Source organism: Apodemus sylvaticus, chromosome 5 (genome assembly GCF_947179515.1).
Source record: "Apodemus sylvaticus chromosome 5, mApoSyl1.1, whole genome shotgun sequence".
In the NCBI taxonomy this organism is placed as follows: domain Eukaryota; kingdom Metazoa; phylum Chordata; class Mammalia; order Rodentia; family Muridae; genus Apodemus; species Apodemus sylvaticus.
In genome coordinates, this window is record NC_067476.1 from 127,180,975 (window position 1) to 127,201,414 (window position 20,440).

At 46.4% G+C, this 20,440-nt stretch overlaps 1 protein-coding gene across 1 annotated transcript in view; it reads left to right on the top strand.

Annotated features, from left to right (window-relative positions):
* Positions 1-20,440, top strand: part of Banf2 (BANF family member 2) — a 65,071-nt gene that overhangs the window by 41,777 nt on the left and 2,854 nt on the right. The window contains exon 2 of the mRNA XM_052183782.1: positions 14,930-15,058. Coding sequence (XP_052039742.1) covers positions 14,933-15,058 — 126 coding nt within the window. The 5' untranslated portion in view covers positions 14,930-14,932. The remainder of the gene's footprint in view (positions 1-14,929; positions 15,059-20,440) is intronic.

A 20,440-nucleotide genomic window follows, 5' to 3' on the forward strand; every position in this document is an offset into this window, starting at 1 on the left:
AAAAATCACAGGGCACTTGTTCTAGTGTCACTTCACTACAAGGCGAAGCACACTGTGGAGTGGACAGGGAGGATTATCTCAAGGTAATCCGAGTAGAGAGAACACTTTCATAGCAAGACTCCCTGAGAACTACCAAGGAGGCCAATGAGAGCTAGTTTCTGAGAGCACACACAGTGACCCACTAGGCCACACCCTGAGAAGGGAGCTGGCAATCACTTACAGTCCCTGGGGAGACCTTCAAACCACACCCAAGCCTTAGTACACAGCATACTTTTCCACACTAGATTTTTTGTAAGCAAAAATAATGATAAAAAGTACAATATCGCCGGGCAGGGGTGGTGCACGCCTATAATCCCAGCACTTGGGAGGCAGAGGCAGACGGATTTCTGAGTTCGAGGCCAGACTGGTCTACAGAGTGAGTTCCAGGACAGCCAGGGCTATACAGAGAAACCCTGTCTCGAAAAAACCAAAAAAAAAAAAAAAAGTACAATATAAATATATAAGCATATAATATAAATATATGCATGCAGAGGGCAGAGGAACTGCTTTTGGGGTTGGTTCTCTCATTCTACCTTTATGTGGGCTCTTCTGGGAACCCAATCCAGGCCATGAATTTTGTGCGGAGAGGACCTTTACCCGCTGAGCCATCTTTCTGGCTCTCCACTTCAATTTTTCAGCAGAAGATGATGATTAATCCTCACTGTCAACTTGATGAGATTTATAATCACCAGGGAAACAAACCTCTGGGTGTTGGGTGTTTCTGAGAGAAATTTTTCTGGGAAGACCCATCCTAAATATGGGTAATGGTACTCCCATGGGCTGGTGTCTCAGACCGAGTAAAGCGAGGCATGCACTCTTGAGCGATGAGCCAAAACTAACCCCTCCCTAGCAACAAGAAAGCCATCTAATACACAGGGTCTCTCGCTGAACCTGGAGCTCTCTCGTTGGCTATAATGAGTGAGCCCAGCAAATCTCCTGTTACAGTCTTCCCAGGACTGGTGTCATAGGTGTGTGTCACCACCCTGACCTTTTTACAGAACAGAGTTTCAACTCTGTTGTAAGCCTGGGCCCTTTTCATCCATATTGTCCATTGTTGACTAAAATGACCTGACCTAGTACATCATTGTACAATCTGATTCTGATCATGTGTAGAGAGATTTATGGCCTTGGGTGAGATGGGAGCATAGACAGGCTTTGAGAACCATTGATTTTCCCAGGGAACTTTTGCAGGTGTCTTGGCTACACACTGCCTTGGTGTAGATCCACAGAACCTTACTCACCACTGGAGAAGTGGGTATTCAGTTTTGAGGTATTCAGACATTTTTTAATATTAGGAAGGGCAATATAATATGGTGCCTGTTCTGTGTCTCCCAGACATTCCCAGTGGAGTCTGGCCCAGCACCCTGTAAACAAACCCATTAATATTCTCTTGATGAAATGTATAAATGCTCACACCAAATGGGATAATAGGGACTATAAATAGCCTCATGTCCATTCAGGCCAGGTTTGGCTCCTAAGCATAGACTCCTTGCCAAAAAATAAAATTAAAAAAAAGAAGAAGAAGAAGAAGAAAAAGAAAATAGATCACTCTGGTTTTCAGAGCAATTTGGACTGGAAACTGGTAGAACAGAGCCTGTTTGAGCTTTGTGCCATCTGAAGACTGTAAATGAACAGAGGCCCAGCGTGGCAAGGATCCAGCCTGCAGAGCTCTAATACGCCTAGCATTCTGGTCTGATGAAGCACAGATGATTGGCTCAGGCTTAGTGGACTGGCTATGGGCAGAGCTTGGGCCAAACTCAGGACTCCTCCCTCCAGCCCAGCCACTCCAGCAGGGCTTAGCAGCCATCCTCAGAAGCAGATAGATCCCTTGCAACAATCTGGAGTTTATGGTATATATATATATCCCCTTTCCAGTGCCCTTCCTTACCCTTGTCCTACTATGGGCCTGTGGAGAAGCCTCAACTGAAGGCTCTGTCCAGCAAGTTCAAGGATAATGTTGTTAAGTATGGATGATACTCACTGAACCACTGGGAATGGTTGGATTTACTTGGTCATCACTGGCAGACCCATCAAGGCAAAGATCTACAGTAGAAGGAACACTTGGGAGCCAGCAGAGGAATAGTAGAGGGATAAAAGATCTTGCTTTCTGTTGTGGAAAGGGAACTGAGGTTAAGGACAGCAAATGTGACCTCTGTGTTTGAAAGGTGAACATCAATAGTTATCAATAATGACTTTCTCTGTTTCCATGGCCTACGCCATGGCACCAATGCCCCATCCCAGGTCTCTAGTGAATGGATTGAGTGAGCCAGTAAGTGAACTTTGGAGGTCTATTATTTAGGGTCCTTTGTTGTATAACTAATGTGATCCTCAAAAAGTAGGCGATATTTTGATTTTTTTTTCCTAAGATAATTGAGAATTCCAGGGGCGGATGCCTTCGGGCATAGCTGAATCCAGCATGCCAGTAAGCACTGGGAATCTGTCCCTCCCTCCTCTCAGGACTGCTTCCTTGTCATGTGGGGTCTTCACGGGTGACTTCACGATGCTGCAGTGAGCGGTGTGTGCTTGGACATAGCCCTTGAGCTGACTATATAAAATGTAGCCATGTAGCTCTAGGAAGCCATGAGGGTGGTGCTTCCTTCTGCTGTGTGAGGGCAGCCTTGCCGTGCCTCCCGAGACTCTGAACACCTCATATTCAGACCCCAGCATCCAGGAAATAGTGTGTAACCTGTCCTCACTAGCCTCAACTGTCAACTTGACACAGTCTCGGATCAACTGTAAGGAGTTGAGTAAGAGGCTTTATCTGTTTGGTCTGAGGATGTGTCTGTATGGAACTGTCTGATTTAATTGACTAAAAGGTCCCCGCCCACTGTGAGAGGAGCAGTTTTCCTAGGCATGGTGGTCCTGGGCAGCCTAAGAAAGCTAGGCAGACGCAAGCAGAAAATGGCATCCATTTGTAGTTTCTTCTCAAGCTCCTACTTATGTTTCTGACCAGACTTCTTTCAAGGATGTACTGGGACCCAGAGGGGGTAACCAAAGGAACCCTTTCCTCCCCAAGTGACCCTAGGCCAGAGTGATTTATCTCAGCAACAAAATGAAATGAAAAACATCATCCTTCTTTTCATCCTCTCTCCACGAGAGACTGACTATTCGAAGGAAGAAGCCATACCTTGAAGAGTGGAGATAAAGGGCTAGAGTTCCAGGAAGTAGTGACTGTCAGTCAGCCAGCTTTCCCTCAGACTCCAGTGGAGGGGGCATGAGAGTGTGCCCACGCTCCAGGTCAACTGAGCCAGTACAGCGTGTCCATCATGGTCAAGCCTGCAGCTCTCATGCCCGCATTTCCTTCTTGGGGCTATAAGCCCTGCACTGTTCTGTGGTAGAGGCTGGACATAATGTCTCCAATGTGCTTACCTTAGGAGGGTGCATGTTCTTCACAACTTCGAGTTCTCTCTCTCTCTCTCTCTCTCTCTCTCTCTCTGTGTGTGTGTGTGTGTGTGTTCTCTGCACAGTAAACTCAGGGCCTGCCGTAGCTCGGACTCCATCACTAAGCTACATTACCATCCCTGTTTTGCTTTTCATTTTGAGACAAATGTCTTACTGAGTTATTCAGTGGGCCTTGAATTTGTGATCCTCCTACCTCAGCCTTCAGCATAGCTGGGATGAACAGTCCTGAGCTATCAGGCCCTGAATCTTTGAGACCCACTGTATACCAACACTGCATTCAATAAAGAGTATAGCTGCATGCTTACTCTTACATGCTTGACGAGGCATGCTTGTGAACCCACCATTCAGAGACTAAGGCAGGAGCATGGAGAGTTTGAGGACATCCCGAGCTATTTACCAAGGAGGGTCCTGTCTCAAGAAAAAGAAGGGAGGAGTGGGGGGAGGAAGGAACAAGAAAGGGGGAGAAGGAGGGAGGGAGAAAGGAAGGAAAGAGGGAGGGAGGGAAGGAAGGAAGGAGTGGTGAGCATGGACAGGAGCAGTGAGCATGAGCGCTCTGAATACATGAATTTAAAATATTAAATTACAAAGAGACGTATGGAAAATGAAGATATTGAACAAAAAAATCAACCAGAACAGCAGGGTTAGGATGGTAATCTGGGATCCCTGTTGTCCGTCCAGTCATCAGATTTATTCCTAGTGACCCACACATAGCACTTGTGAACTCTTTTTATCTAAAGGTAGAATGCGCCTATTTAGAAAGGTGCACTTTTTTCTTGGCACTAAACTCCATAAGAAATATAGTCTGCATAGAATTTTTGCATTATTCTCTCACAGTTGCATGCATACATGCAAAGTACTTTGATCATACCCTCCCCATTAACCATTCTTATTCCCCCCTCTATTTCCTTCTACCAATGCCCCCCAAAATTCCCTGTCATTTCTTCATCCTCCCCCATGTTGCATTTTATTAGTATTGCTTGCATGAGCACGGGGTATTGCTTGCATGAGCACGGGTGAAGGAATTGTTTGCTTCAGTAAGCTTCTGTAAGCATTTTGTCCTGTTAAATACTATGGAGGGCTGGAGAGTTGGCTCAGTGGCCAGGGTCACTTGCTAGTCTTGCCAAGGACCTAGGTTCAACTCATAGCATCCACACAGCATCTGACACCCATATATAACATGGGTTGTAAGGGTAACAACATACTAGTAGCCACACTACTGAGGACTCTGACCCCCCTTCCCCCAACAACCATGAACTTGTCTGTGGCTCCCCAGGGAGGGGAGGGATCTTACATCCTTCCCTCTCCTCACAATGGGATGTTGATGGCCCAGTCTTGACAATGCATAGCATTGTTTAAAATTTAGATATATTTATTCTATTATTTTACATATATGAGTGTTGTGCTTGTGTGTATGAACACCACATTCCTATCTGATGCTTTTGTGGAGGTCAGAAGAGAGTATCTGATCTCTTGGGACTGGAGTTATATATGGGTGTCAGATGCTGTGTGGATGCTATGAATTGAACCTAGGTCCTTGGCAAGACTAGCAAGTGCCCCTGACCACTTTTTTCCCTCTTTCTTTCTTTCTTTCTTTCTTTCTTTCTTTCTTTCTTTCTTTCTTTCTTTCTTTCTTTCTTTCTTTCTTTCTTTCTTTCTTTCTTCTTTCCTTTCTTTCTTTCTTTCTTCTTTCCTTCCTTCCTTTCTTTCCTTCTCTCTCTCTCTCTCTCTCTCTCTCTCTCTCTCTCTCTCTCTCTCTCTCTCTCTCTCTCTCTCCCTTCTTTTTCTTTTTTTGTTTACTTCAGAGAAATTGAACCCAGGACCACATACTTCCTGGTCAAGCATACTGCCCCTTGGCTACTGGTAGCATTCCTGATGCTTTCAGGACCCACAGCCCATATTTCTTGTCTTCTTGCTCTCTTGAAGGTCAGATGGGAAGTTTAAGTTTTCCTATTTCAGTCCCTTGGTCTGGGCAATACCATGGGAGCTAACAACAATCAAGAAAATAAGATAATCTCTCACTCTTTGGAAAGTAAGTTCTCATAATGATGATTTTTGACAATTTGGATATATAAACTTTTAGGGACACAGACAAAATGGTTTTACATACATTGCTTGGTATTCAAGAAAACAATTGTACTCTAATGAGAATCAGTTCTGTGTCATCTCTTACAGTTCTCAGAGAACATAAACTTCACTTTCAGCTACTGGTGGTTCCTGGGAGATGTTCCATATGAATTCCTATTACATGGGGTCCAACCCTTTGACCTTGTGATATGTGCTGCCATTTATTTACAAAGTTCACGCTCGAAAACCACACAATCCAGTCCCTCAGTCCCCACCAAAACAAACAAAAACAAAATAAAACAAAACACCCCAAAACAACCAAAAAGCTCATAATGCTTTTAGTAAGTTTATGGTTTGGTCTTGGGCCACACGGAGACCTGTCCTCAGTACATGTGGCCCTTTGGGCCAAGGGGTAGACACACCCACTATCATGTCCCACCTGGAGCTTGTACCCCAAACCCCAGATACGCAGATGACATTTCTGAAGTTACTCCATCACCCCATTTATTTGGGGGTGTGCTTGTGATGTTTTCTAGTTTAAGACCTATTATGTAGTCTTTGAAAATGACTTTGGGGAGGCAGTTCTTTTAGGGATTGCAATTAAATCCCGGTAACTCCTTTATTCTTTATTTGAGCAGGTGACTTGCTGAGTACCTAAAACTAGACTTGACTGAGGTCATTCCTTGCTGCCAAGGGTCCTCTGCAAGCAATCCTTTGTGGTTTAAAACCTAGCCCCTGGGGAACATCCTGTAATAGGAGGGTCTTCCTTGGCAGGATTATACTGAGACATTTGCAGCTGCTCTGATGGTATCTGGTGGCTAAGTACTCAATCTTGTGCCCAACTCAAGCTGTCCAGGGACAACAGGCATGTTCCAGAGGGAGGATACTCCACTGGGAGACAGAAAGTCAGGCTACTCCACAGGTGCAGAGTCTCCAGCACATGGATTCAGTTCTTGAGACTCTGTTTCCCAATAGGAGGAATGATTTAGGATAGATCAGAGACAGAGTTAGGGAGTACAGGAGGCCAGGGGGATGCTCCTTGGTACCAGTGATTCACCGCATCCCCAAGCTTGTAAAGTAATTCTGCTTTGGTTGCAATACATAAATACATCCTAGATAAATTTTGCTTTAAAATAAATATTTTTGAATTTCGAAAGAAAGGAAGGAAGGGAGAAAGAGAAAGAGAGAAAGAGAAAGAGAAAGAGAAAGAGAAAGAAGAGAGAAGAGAAAGAAGAAAGAGAGAGAACAGGGAGCAGGCGGTCCCTAAGGCCTGCCTGCTCTGGAGTTCTCTGAGTTCAGAGCCATGGGGAGTGGAAGGATGATTGTCTTCACACTGGTGGCTAATGAGGATCTGATGTGCCCAGTAGCTAGAGATGACACTGCTGTAGACTCAGCTGGGCTGAGTGGGCCATATGGTGACACAGACATGCCAGGCACAGCACAAAATCCTACTCAGCTGGAGTCCATCAGTCTAGCAAAGTAGCCCAGAAGTTTCTGAGAAAAATAAGTAGTGGTTCTCAAATCTCAGACACACTATAAGGGGTGTGGCTGTTGTTGGTTGTGTCGTTGTTGTTTGGTGATGGTGGTGGTGCTGCTGTTTGGTTGGTTGGTTGAGGTAGGTGGTGTTTGTTTGGTGTTTGTGTATATGTATGTTGTCCTGACTGTCCTGCATCTTTCTATGTAGACCAAGCTCACAGAGATCTGCCTGGCTAGGCCTCACGGGTGTTGGGACTGAAGGAACATGCCACCGTGCCCAGATTCCACTAAGGTGGTTTAGAAAGTTTTGGAGGCCATACAAATCTCAAGATAAATAAAGTGAACCCTGGAGGAGGGACCACTGACTCCTCTATTCTTTATTTAAGTGGGTGACTTGCTGAGTATCTAAAATCTGAATTGATTGAAGTTATTCTTTGCCAATATGTCCTCCCCAAGCAGCCTTTTATGGTCCAGAATGCAGCCACTGAAAGAACTTCCTGTAATAGGAGGGTCTTCCCTGGCAGGGAAGTCAAACAAAAGTCATCTTCACATGAGTATAATGCTGAGTCGAGTTTAAGCCAAATTCAAAGCTATGATTGCTAAAGAAACTGAAATAGGGTTACCATGTCACTCAGCATTTCTGCTTCTAGATCTACACTCTCAAAAAGTTAGAATCAGGACTTCAGAGACACACCTATGTGCCCATACTCATGCCAGCAATTCTCACAGAGGCCAGAGGTCAGGAGTGACCGAAGCATCTATGAAATGAAGACCAGGGAAAGTGTGGTCTGTTGCATGTGGCTGAATATTATACATCCTTAAAAGGAGGACAATGCTAGTACAAGCCATGGTATAGACGAACCTGGAAGACATGATGCTAAGTAAAATTTCACAAAAGGATGCTGGGAGATTCCATGTATACAAGGTGTCTAGATCAGCCAATCCCTGGGAACAGAAGTAAATAACTGAAGGCCAAGGGTCTAAGGGAAGATTATGGGGGAGTAATTGTTCAAGGGTGTTTGGGTTCTTTTTGTAGAAGAGGCCCAGAGATGGCTTGCACACCAGCATAAACACTCTCAGCATTTCCAAACTACACATCTAAAAAGGGTTAAATGACAACTTTAAAAATACTCTTTATTAAAAAAAAATACTCTTTATTACATTGAGATTGGGGCATACATGTCACAAAAACACATGTGGAGGCCAGAGAATAAGTCACAGAAGTCACTTCTTTCCTTCTACCATGTAGAAGGGACTCAGGTCATCACGCTTGGTGGTAAGTGTCTTTACCCCCTCTGGGCCATCTTACCAGGCCAAGATGCCAAGTTTTATGTAATAAATAACAAAATAAATATATGCTATCATGTTGTGATTTGCTCAATATATGAGGCCAGCCATCCTGCCCTCTCTGAGGAGCCTGTCAGAAACACAGAATCAAAGGTCCATCTCAGGCCTGTGGAGTCAGGACCTGATGCTCTCTCTCAACAAGGCTCCAGGTCGTCTCTGCACGTGCTGTGAAAGGAGCCTTGTCTGTACTGGACGACTAGACGGTGCTGCCATTGTCACTGGCTGAGCTTCAGAGAGGCTGAGCTCACCACCCTGGGTTGATCTCTCTCCTGGCCAGTGACAGGTAGGTGGGAGCCTGTGTTGTCTGATTTTAGGTCTTGAAACTAAGGGGAGGTGATATCCCTTTAGGAACACCCAAGGAGAAATGGAGTCCCCTTCCTTTGGGCATTTTTTTTTTAACTGAGAAGGATCAGAGAAAATTCTGTCAGCATTTTGGAACCTGGAGGACAGATAGCCAGGTCCGTAACTACGGAGACACATTGACAAATTCCCAGATCCGTGTCATTAGCTGTGGTTCTGGTTACCTGGGATTAAGAGCGTTTGAATCAGAATTTCCGATTACTTATAGCCCAGGGTCTCTAACTTTACTGCTGTTGACATTTAGGGCTGACTAATTCCATTTTTAAAGTAAATGTGGTTTTTTTTTATATGTACAAAGCCATGTTTCATTACAACATTTTCATACATATATATAACACACTTTGATCACATTCTACCGAACACTTCCTCATTCCCTTTCCCCTCTGGTTGTTCCCTTTCTTTCCTCAAATTGTCACCTGTCTGTCTTTGGGTTTTTTTGTTTTGTTTTGTTTTGTTTTTTAAATCTGATTTGACATATGAGAGAATGTACACTATCTTTTTTTCTGAGTCTGGCTTATTTTGCTTACCAGGATGATGCCCAGTTGTGTCTGTTTTCCCACAGCAAACAACAGAATGACTGAATAAGTGACTAAAGCTCCGTTGTGCATACACAGAACGTTTTTTCTTTATGTACTGACTGTTGTGAATAATGCCAGAGTAAGCATGGGTGTGCAAATGCCTCTGTAATGTGCTGACTTAGATTCCTTCAGGTGTATGTCCAGGCAAGGCAAGTATATTTGGGCTTTGTGGCAGGTCTATTTTTATTTTTTGAGAAACTTTCATAGTGGCAGTATCGATTATACTCCCATCAGCTGTGTGTAGTGGTTTAGGACCAAACAATTTATCATTATTAGCAATAACACAGAGGTTCTCAACCTTCCTAATGCTGTGACTCTGATACAGAACCCCAACCATAAAATTATTTTCACTGCTATTTCATGACTATAATTTTGCTATTGTTATGGGTTGTAATGCAAATATTTTTGGAGACAGAGGTTTGCCAAAGGGGTCACAACCCACAGGTTGAGCACCACTGTAATAATAAACCAATCTCACAGCATTTATTGTCATTTGGTGATAATGCAAAGGTCATTAAACAATATCTATTTAGACAATGTCTAAAACTATTCTCCCAGTCCAACATGGCTTCAAAAAATCGGCTGAATTGCCTTTCCTACAGCATCTCAAGTCCTTAAGAGTTCTAGTAGATACTTTGTAGCAGAGCAACAGTATCTCCTTTTAGCATGGTTCTACCCACTTACCACTCATCTTTACTTTTCTTTAGACTCTCCTCTGCATCAGACAAAATGAGAATCAAGTACTTGTCAAAAGCAATAACAGCCCATTATCTGTGTGTGTGTGTGTGTGTTTGAGGGGGTGTGTCTTTAGAATAACACCTGAACCTGTAATCTCTCCCTCTCTGTCTTTATCCCTCTCTCCCTCTCTCCCTCCCTCCCTCTCTCTCCAATCCTGTGTGTATATGCGTGTGTATATCTGCATGCACTTGAGCACACACACATTCTCTTCTTTTCCCTAAAGGCTGGGTCTGATGCTTATAAAGTGTCCACTGAGGGTACCCTAAAGACTCTGAAGAGCCCCCCTTGCTGCTGGAATCTCTTTCCTAGGACAGCTTTTGCTTTCCTAGCACCCCTCAAAGCCTTCCTGCCATTCCCCACAAAGTCTACCCAAGCCTATCTCTCACCTGTCATTCACTCTTCATCTTTCAATGTTTTCACCACTGTCCCACAGAATTCTAGATTGTGAGGACTGTCCTGAACTAAGTTTACTAGTGTCTGTAGGCTCACCCATTAGATGTCAGTAGCACACACACACACACACACACACACACACACACACACACACACGCCCTCTTTTTGACAACCAAGAATTATTCCTCTGGAGCCACTTCACCCCTGACTGAGATCCACCGATGTCATTCTTTCCTTGTGATCCCTGCTGCGGGCCTTAAGAGGGGGAGACACCCCTGACTTCTCCCTTTGACTGACGAGTTCGCAGGTATTTCAAGGAGCTGAGTGGGTTCCCCTGTGGGAAACACAAGCGCACCGATTGTTCCCTTCTTTGATGGGGCCGGTGTGCTGATAACATTGCAGTGGTTTCTATTTGTTCTTAGGAAGAGTGGGGCGAGGTTTATCTTAACAGATGGCTAAGGTGGATACTGGGTGGAATTTTCCCTGGGCAAAGTTAGCATGGCCCATGAAACTTTCAGGCTATTCCTTACTCAAAAAAACAGTGAGCCTGGCCTGGGCAGCAGCAGACCACAAAATCCAACCTCCGGACTGTCACCTCAGAGGACCATGGGTGCTGAGCAATTCATCTGCTAATGCTGGCCCTGAGCAGTCTTTTGTATTCAGGGAACAAAACACAGAAGAAAAGAGTTAGAGCCCTCCATGTCATGGTTAGAGCTCATGCAGTCTACAGATCTGAGCAGCAGTGTCAGAGGACCGCCCACACCTCTCCTGTCTTCTCTCCTTCCCAAGGTCTGCTGACAGACAGGGCCCTCAAAAAACCAGCTTTCAGATCCTTCTCCAAGGCTATCCAAAACGAGTGGGAGGATAAGAAGGAGGGTGGGGCAGGAGAATGGGTGAGCTGGATGCTTCTGATCACACATTTATGCCATCTAGTGTCTACCATGTGTCAGCCGTGGTCCCTAAGCACCAGGGATGGGCTGCAGTCGGGAGAGAAGAGGCCATGAGGAGGCAACCGAAGCCCTTGATTCCTCCTGAGCTACTGGGGATTTATGCAGTAGATGCTCTATTTCCCTATTCTGATACTGGGTAATTATCCCTAGTAACATAGTTAACATCCCAGTTTTTGACCCAGCACTCCTACTCAGGGAGCTCATGAACTTTGAGATCCTACAGGAAACACACACATACACACACACACACAATCAGAACTTCTGTTGTAGGGCCTTGTATATGATAATATGGATTAGAGAAAGCATTTGTTGAAGCTTTGCAGGGAAAAAGAACTCTGTTTCCCTTTGGAGGAGGGGAGGGAGTACTGTTTGCAAACACCATGGCAGGCCCTGGGGCAACCAGATTCTTTCTGAGAAGAATGTGAGGTAAGAATTGAGCTGCCTAACAAAGAAAGGCTGAATCAAGCATGCTTATCTTTTTTTTGGGGGGGGGGGCCTGGTTTTTTTGAATTTGGTTTTTTCGAATTTGTTTTTTTCGAGACAGGGTTGCTCTGTATAGCCCTGGCTATCCTGGAACTCACTCTGTAGACCAGGCTGGCCTTGAACTCAGAAATCTGCCTGCCTCTGCCGCCCAGAGTGCTGGGATTACAGGCCTGAGCCACCACCGCCCGGCTCAAGCATACTATCTTGATCCAGACATATCTGACCACATTTGAATTTTCTGATGATGAAGTCTTGTGCGAGCCATTTAAAACTTGGGTTTCCTGTCCCTCGGATCACAAGCTGAAGCGGAGACTGCTATCAAGAAAAGGGTGCTGCGGAGAGCAGGCCTCACACACGGGATTGGTTGAGAAGAGATGGGCGAGTCAGAGCAGCCAGTAAGACGGTGATCTTTGCTCAGCAACAGAACAAACAAAAGCTGGCTCTGCTGGGACGCAGACCCTGCATTGACAGCCGATGCATGAGGCAGTGCCTATTCCCCAAATTCCCCCATGCTGAGGGTCTAAGCCAGGGTCTGGTGATCGCTAGGCGAGTTGCTCCAGCATTTGTGTTAATGTGATTAATGAAGAACTATCTAGAACTGGCACTCACTCGTGGGGTGTTTCCAGAGAACACTGGCATATGAGACATTGAACAGGGAAAACCTGAACCTGAGTACAAACAGCCAGCCCTATTCAAAATCTAGGGGCTTGGTGGAGTAAAGCTGAACAGGAAGGAAGCCAGGGTATGGTATACATAACTTCCTTATTTCCATGAGCGAGTGTCAAAATATGGTTCCGGACATATTTCAATCCGTCGAGGAGCGGAAGGCATGGTGGGAATACCCCGTGGTGGAGGAGCACGCGGGAGGGATTCCTCACGTTGAGGCAGACTGGGAAGCAGAGAATGCGGGCCAGAGGTGGTGTGGGTATAACCTGTAAAGGCTCCAGCCCTCTCTGGCCTAGTTTCTTCTTAGCCAAAGCCCTTCCTCCTAAAGGCTCCCAGGCCTTCCAAATAGTACCCCATCCCCCAAGCTGGGGACCCAAGGGTTCAAAATATGAGCTGGTAGGGGACTTTTCAGATTTCAAACTATGACAGAATCTAGATTCTAGCTTGAGGAGTTAGTCGTTTCTTTGTTTGGGGAGATGGTTTCATTTGTTTGTTTTAGTTTCTGGGGATCTATTCCGGGACCTTGTGACATCAGACAAGTAAGCGTCTTACTGCTGAGTATCACTCCCGTTCCCTGTGTGGAGAGGTTCGAGATATGAGCTACCGCTAGCAGTCTTGATGAGGAAGTGCCTCGATGGTACCATGTCCAAGCTCAGTCTGGACCTTGGCGCTTCATGATGCCTTATCTCTCTGCCACCCATCAGAGTTTGATACAAGCTAAAATGCAAGTAGGACAAAAAAAAAATGTCACTGTCAGGTGGCTAAAAGGTCAGGCAGGCAAAGAAAGCAATTTTCTTTAAATATGTTTCCTTATGACATTTTCTTTTAAGTCTTTATTTATATTTATCATTGGGGTGGTGGTGGTGGTGGTGGCGGCGGCGGTGGCGGCAGCGTGTGTGTGTGTGTGTGTGTGTGTGTGTGTGTGTGTGTGTACATGCCATGGTGCACATATGGAGGTGGGAGGACCACCCTATGAAGTCCCTTCTCTACCCCTGCCTTCACATGATACCCTAGTTTCATTTCTGTTGCCGTGATACACAGGCAAATTTGGGAGGAATGGAATTACTTCAGCTTACAATTCCAGGTGACCATCATTGAGGGGACCCAAGCAGCTAGTCACACTTTATCCACAGTCAAGAGCAGAGCGGGAGAAAGGACTGTACCGAAGTTACCTGCCTGCTCAGCTAGCTTCCTTCTGTTTTATACAGTTCAGCAACCTTTGCCCAGGCAACAGTGCTGCACATCATAGGCCAGGTCCTCCTACGTCAACTAACAGTACAGTCCCTCTCAGACATACATGCCCATAGGCCAATCTGATCAGGCAATCTCTCATTCGGGATCTCTTCCCCAGTGATTCTAAACTGTGATACGCTGACATCTAAAATCAACCATTACATATGGGTTTAGAACAGTAGTTCTCAACCTTGGGTAGTGACCCCAACAAGGGTCACATATCAGATATCTTGTGTATCACATATTTGTTATATTTGTAACAGTAGCAAACTTAGAGTTATGAAGTAGCAACAAGAATCATTGTATGGTGGGGGATCACCACAACATGAGGAACTGTATCAAAGGGTCGAGGAACTGTATCAAAGGGTCACAGCATTAGGAAGGCTGAGCAGCGCTGGTCTAGAGGATTAAACTCAGGATGTCAGGCTTGTGACTGTAACTACCCGCAGGTACATCAAGCGGGTTACCTGGAAGGGAAGCTGGGGATGTATGGGAAGGCGGCAAAAAGAGAGTGAGACCAAGACAACACCTGCTGTTCAAGGTCTCAAGGTTTAATGGAGGAGTCCAAATATATGCAGAGGAAAACCCTTCCCCCAAAGGCTGGAAACTTCCCTGCAGAACCGGTTCTGTTGCTCTGCAGATGGCTAGTGTTTCTCAGAAAACTGCAGATCCTTGAAGAACAATGGGCTTCACCTTGGTCTGAGCACTCCACCCTAGGTGGAGGGGATTATGGCTAACACAGGAGTTCCCACTAAAAGGCTGGGAGAGGAACTTCACCTTGGTTGATGTCAAGTTCCTGCCAGGTTGCATGGCACCCCAGTAAGGCTCTCTACAGTGGCCAGTGCCTTTACCCACTGAGTCATCCTATCTGCCCATCAGCTGTCTCTTTAAGTGTGTTGGGTGAAAGACTAGAAGGAAGCTTGAACTCTTAGCTTCAAGCCCACCTTCCCCTGATGTGGGGTTGGACAGATCTAACTCATCCACAATCATTAACATGCATTTCCTCCACCCAGGTGGGTCTGGAAGTGTAAAGGCCTGCAGCACAGGACAGTACACCTGGCATTTAAAAGTCCCTAGTATGTGCTGAATGACAGACTCCAGTCTGCCATCGTTTGCCCTCCATCCCTGGACCACGAGACCTCCCCAATGTTCACTGTAGTATGAGCAACTACACATCGCCAAAACCTTTGTCTGTTACAGGAGATGGACAACATGTCTCCCAGGCTGAGAGCCTTCCTCTCTGAACCCATTGGGGAGAAGGATGTGGCCTGGGTGGATGGCATCAGCCGTGAGCTCGCCATCAATTTGGTCACTAAAGGTTTCAACAAGGTACGTTGTTTTGTTCTTTTCTAACTCCTCTTTCTAACCTGTCTTCCTCTCATCCTGCCAGACGGCAGGCAGCCCCTGCCATGTGTCCCAGTGACTGGCCATCAGAGAAAAAAAGCTGTCACTTGGCAGGCTGCCACAGACTTCACCCGTGCTGACCCCACGTGCTTAGGGGCATCCAAGGCTTGTAGATGATGGGCAAATAGAACTGCGTCTGTGCAAAGCAGCTGGGACTAGCAGGAACAGCTCAGTGTTCAAACACTCAGGACTTGACAGAGCCAGGCCTGCTACGGAAGTCCGAGATAGAACTGTCAGGACAGATGACTTACGTGCACTCCCACCTCAGTCTGCCAGGGCACCAACATAACAAGGGCATATTGAGAGCCAGCATCCTGGGAGCTCCGCCCTGGTGAGGAGATCAGAATTATTCTAAGATGCATTCCCCACCCAAGAATGGCCTTAGGGATAGCCAGTGGAATTGGAATTTCTAGTGTCCATTGCTGTAACAAAATACTCGATCTAGGGCCTTAATAAAGATAGGATTTCTACTTAGCTCATAATTCTGGAGATTGGAAGTCTATATAGGATGACATCATGCATCTGGCCTCTGGAAAGGACCCTCCCAACCATACCACAGCATGGCAGAGTGGTGCCATGGGGGGAACTGGGATGAGGAGATCACACAGTGATCCACAGAAAGATAGAGAAGGACCAGTCTGCGTTCTGATTACTCATTTGTTTTGGTGCTGTGGATTGAACTCATGGAGTTACATTTGCTAAGCATGTGCTCTGTCACAGTGTACCCCTCCCCAACCCCCCAAGGCCCCATTCATGCCCATTTTTGACAAATTGCTCTCTTTAAAACTAATCAGGGTCCCACGAGAGCACTATTTTTCCCTTCCAAGGGCAAAGGTCTTAATGACCACACTGTCTCCCACTAACACAAGGAAAACATGTAGAGGTCAGGAGCTGCTGCATGTGTGTGTGCCACTGACATTGTGTTTGTTTTGTGCCCAAATCTAACATCTGGGCCCTGGTTTCTGACTGACATGCTGCACTGTGCCTGTAAAGACATATTGTCAATCTCACCCCAAGTGAATATGCACTCAGCACTGTTGGGAGAGTGGAGCAGCTACATGGCAGAGGGGACTTGATCCTACTTTCCTCTCAGATAAAGGGAAAGGACCAGTCACAAAGCAGCCAGCGAAGGAGGCAAGTCTGACTAAGGGAGGATTTTAAAATTAAATATCCTTTTCTTTAAAGAGATGATCACTCTCTTTCTTTCTTTCTGTCTTTCTTTCTTTCTTTCTTTCTTTCTTTCTTTCTTTCTTTCTTTCTTTCTTTCTTTCTTTCTTTCCTCTTCCTCCTCCTCTTCCCTCTTCATATTACTCATTTTTCTCCTGGTCATGAACAAACACCCAACACAAAGCGACTTAGGGAAGGGAAGGTTTAGTTTGGCTCACAGGTTAACGTCATACAGTCACTGCGGTGGGGAAGGCATGGCTCACGGCATTGCCAGGAATCGGGAAAGGAGGCTGCCGTTGTGTGTTCGGCTTTCTCCTTTGCCCACTTTTATTGTCTGAGCCTCCATCTGTAGGATGGTGCCATCCACATCCAATGTGGCTCATCCTGCATCCGGTTAATCTTTCTGAAAGCAACTGCACAGAACTAGCCAATGAAAATGCAGCCCATGGGGGTATTCATTTTCTGCCTACAGGGGACCCACCAGGAGAGGTATCTTTCAGGGCCTTATCAATCCTCTGTCTTTACCAGACTCTGTTGAAGTGCGACCATCATTTCCTTCCTCTTCTCTCTCCAGGCTGAGTTCTCATCTTTGCCCTGAACAAACATTACCTCCAGGGCCACACTTGTTCATGAAACAGTCTTGGCCTTTTCCAAAGGGGCCTGGGCTCCCTCAGCGCCTTCTGCACCCCTGCTAAATGCCTGGTGAGGTGCGACTCCATGGCTGTCCTCACATGACTTGCCTAGTACTCTTCACTCAGCCCCCAGCTCTCTCCCGAGCCAGAGCCACCGCAGAAGGGAAAGGGGGTCACTGGTCTGTGAGGGGGCCCCCAGCTCTCTCTCAGCTCTCTAGGGGTGCAGTGTGAACAGCACAGACATCTTCCCACTCACTAGTCCTTCTAATGCAGAGGCTCTCGACCTTCCTAATGCTGTGACCCTTTAATACAGTTCCTCATGTTGTGGTGACCTCCAACCATAACATTATCTTTGTTGCTGTTTTGTAACTAATTTTGCTACTATTATAAATCATCATATAAAGATCTGTGTTTTCCAGTTGGCCTTTGGAGGGTCATGACCCAAAGGTTGAGATCCACTGTTCTCGGGCCTTCTCCCGATGAACCCTGATGCTGGGGTTTCATCTCTTCCACAGATGGTTGCCATAAAGAGTGAAGAAAGGGGGTTGTGAGCGTCCTTCCGCACTTCCCCAGAGCCTTGAAGAGATCATGAACTGGTCTATTCCTCATGGCTAAAACCATGATTTTTTTTTTAAACTACTGATTCACAGGCTGCAAGAATGTGTGCCTGTAGTCTCAGTGACCCGGGTGACCGAGACAGGAGAGTTATAGATTCAAGATCAGCCTGGGTAACGCAGTGAAACCCGACTTAAAACAAAAACAGAAACAAAACAAAACAAAAAACCAACATGGACTGGGTGGGGGGAGGAGGCTGAAAGGGTAAAACGTTTGCCATGTCTAAGTAGAATTCCCTGAACTCATGATGTAAAGCCTGACAAGGTAGCATGTCTATAACCTCAGCACTCCTACAGCAGTTGGGAGGCAGAAACAGGAGACTCCTGACTTTGACCTTTGACCCCTACACACATGTGCTGTGGCACATAGGTTCCTAGGTGCTCTCTCTCTCTGTGTCTCTCTGTCTCTATCTCTGTCTCTTTCTCTCTCTCTCTCTCTCTCTCTCTCACACACACACACACACACACACACACACATACACACACACACACACACATACACACACACACATACACACACACACACACACACACACATTTTAAAGAAGAGAACATTGACTATGGACTCACCTGAGCCTTCTCAGGATCTCAGAAGCCAAAAAAAAAAAAAAATGTGACTGGTCTTTCTGGTTCCTCTGCACCTGCTGTTCACTGGGGCAATCAGCTTTGGCCTGAGGACCAAAATGCAAAAAATGGTAACCACTGGCCCTGTGCCTGCTAAGCCCTTGTCTGCATGGACATGAGCTAAAAATATCAAGCACACCCCTTAATGCTAAAGCCTTCCCCTAAAAAAGAATGCAAGACATCTCCTAACATTTTTATTGACTACATACTGAAAGAATATTTTGAAAATCTGGAGAACATGAAGTGTGTTATTGGAATGCCTTTCATCTTTTTTCTTCTCCCTTATTCCTGCCGTGGCTCTAGAAGATTAAAATTACGTATGTGGCTGGCTCACTGACTGCCTCTCCAGGGCAGCACTGGTCAAGATTTACCAGCGGCAGGAGAGCTGCTAGGTAGAACGGGATGGTGTGAGTGGAAGAGGCATCATGTCCTGGGCTGGAGCTCTGTCTCCCTGCCCACTGCCGCCCACACGGAAAGCCAGACTGTAAGCTTAAGCCGGGAGCATTGACGGACCTTCCTCTTCCAACCTGGGATCCTGAAAATGGCCAGTCTCCTCCCAAAGTCACTTTGTTGTAATTTGAAGAGAGGCTGAGCTCAGGACCAGGAGGCCCCAGGAGGCCCCAGGACTGTCAGTGCCTGCCTTCTTCCTATCCCCCTCTGCCCCCCAGTTCTCAATGTTGGCATTGAAATCCAGTTTCTCCCATCCTCTCTGCTGGCACTGGACCCCGCCATTTGACCTATGAATCCTACAAGGAACTAGACACTTAAGTTTGGAGGTTACTCTGCATAGTGTTGTGAGATAACTATAAGGTAATGATAAATACAAGTGAAAGTTGAATTTTTTAAATAAATGAGCAGTGTAATAAATAGAATGAGCATGTCTTAGAAGTGTAGAGAAAAGAGAAGAGGCCCAGAGCCTGCTGAGGGTTGGCACTCACATTGAGGACTCTGTGCTTTAAGCCCGGAGTGACTGACAAACACTAGGTTACCACCGGACATCTCTACCAGAGACAGCAGCATGTATGAGAGGAAACCAGAAAAGTCATATAGTCATAGCAGTGTCTTACAACAATGGGGGGGGGGTGCCCTCTGTACTGGAGCTTGGGAGCTGCTATTTGAAAGCAATGGAGAGTGCTAGAAGCTTGATAGGAGAAGCCACAGCAGCCCCTCTCTGTCTGACAAGGCCAGGTGCCGTGATGAAAGTTTAACATTTTCACGAGGGCAGACTTGGGCCCAGTGCCAAATGACATTTTGTTTAGCCATATCGCGGCGTATTGCTTCCCCGCCTTTCTGCTAGGGCAAGTGTTAAGTGCAGTAAGTACTAAGACAGTGGCAGCAGAGCACTGAGAGGAGCCCATGGCTGCTCTGTGCACAGAGCCCCAGACAACTACAAGGAGCAGCCCCTGGTACAGATTCAAACTGCGGCAGTTTAACAAGGATACTAGTCATGAGAGACTAGTCCACTCAACTTGAGGAAGACCCTGGCAGAGTTTCCCTGTGTGGACTTAGAGTTGGGCCAAGCCACCGTCTGTTACTACAGGAAGAAATGTACATCTCAGGCTTTGGCATGGCTACTGGCCAGGGGAGTGGGTAGAAACTACTGCCTGGGGTATCTGTGTTTCTATCCCCCTTGCCTCAGGGTGTCTGATTAGGGATTCATTTTCTGGAGTTAGTTAGGAAACCAAAAAGGCATTGGACAAGGCCAATATGAGGGCCATGAACTCCCCTTCTCCTCCGGGACAACATAAAGCCCTTGAGGGTAAAGCGAGAAGGCAGGCCATCTCTGTACTCTCTGGAAGATGCCAGCCTGGGACACCAGGGAAAGCCCAGAAGGGTGGAGGGTCAGATTGCAACTTGGCTCAGAGACCCATCTCCCTGCCACGTTCCTGGAAAGCTTGCCTGTGTCCTGTCTGCCCTGCATTCCGGAGCTTCCTGGCTGCTTGGCCCTGTGGGCTGTAGAGGCTCTGATTACCACACCAACTGATGCCGTGGCCAGCCACAAGAAACAGGCAGAGGATTCCTTCACCTCCAGACTGGACTACAGATGGCTAGAGTATGGACAAGCAGGGTGGACAGAAGTGGGAGTGTTAACCTCTCGGTGTCCCTTGTTTGGGACACCATCTCAACTCTAGATTCTAAAGAATGGGATGGGCAAGGCATCCAAGAGAATCAAATGGATTGAATGAATATATGTCAGGTGTCTACAGCATTGGGTGGCCTGCCCAAGTGCTCAAAAGTGTCACTTGCTATGTGCCAGTTTTTCCTCCTGG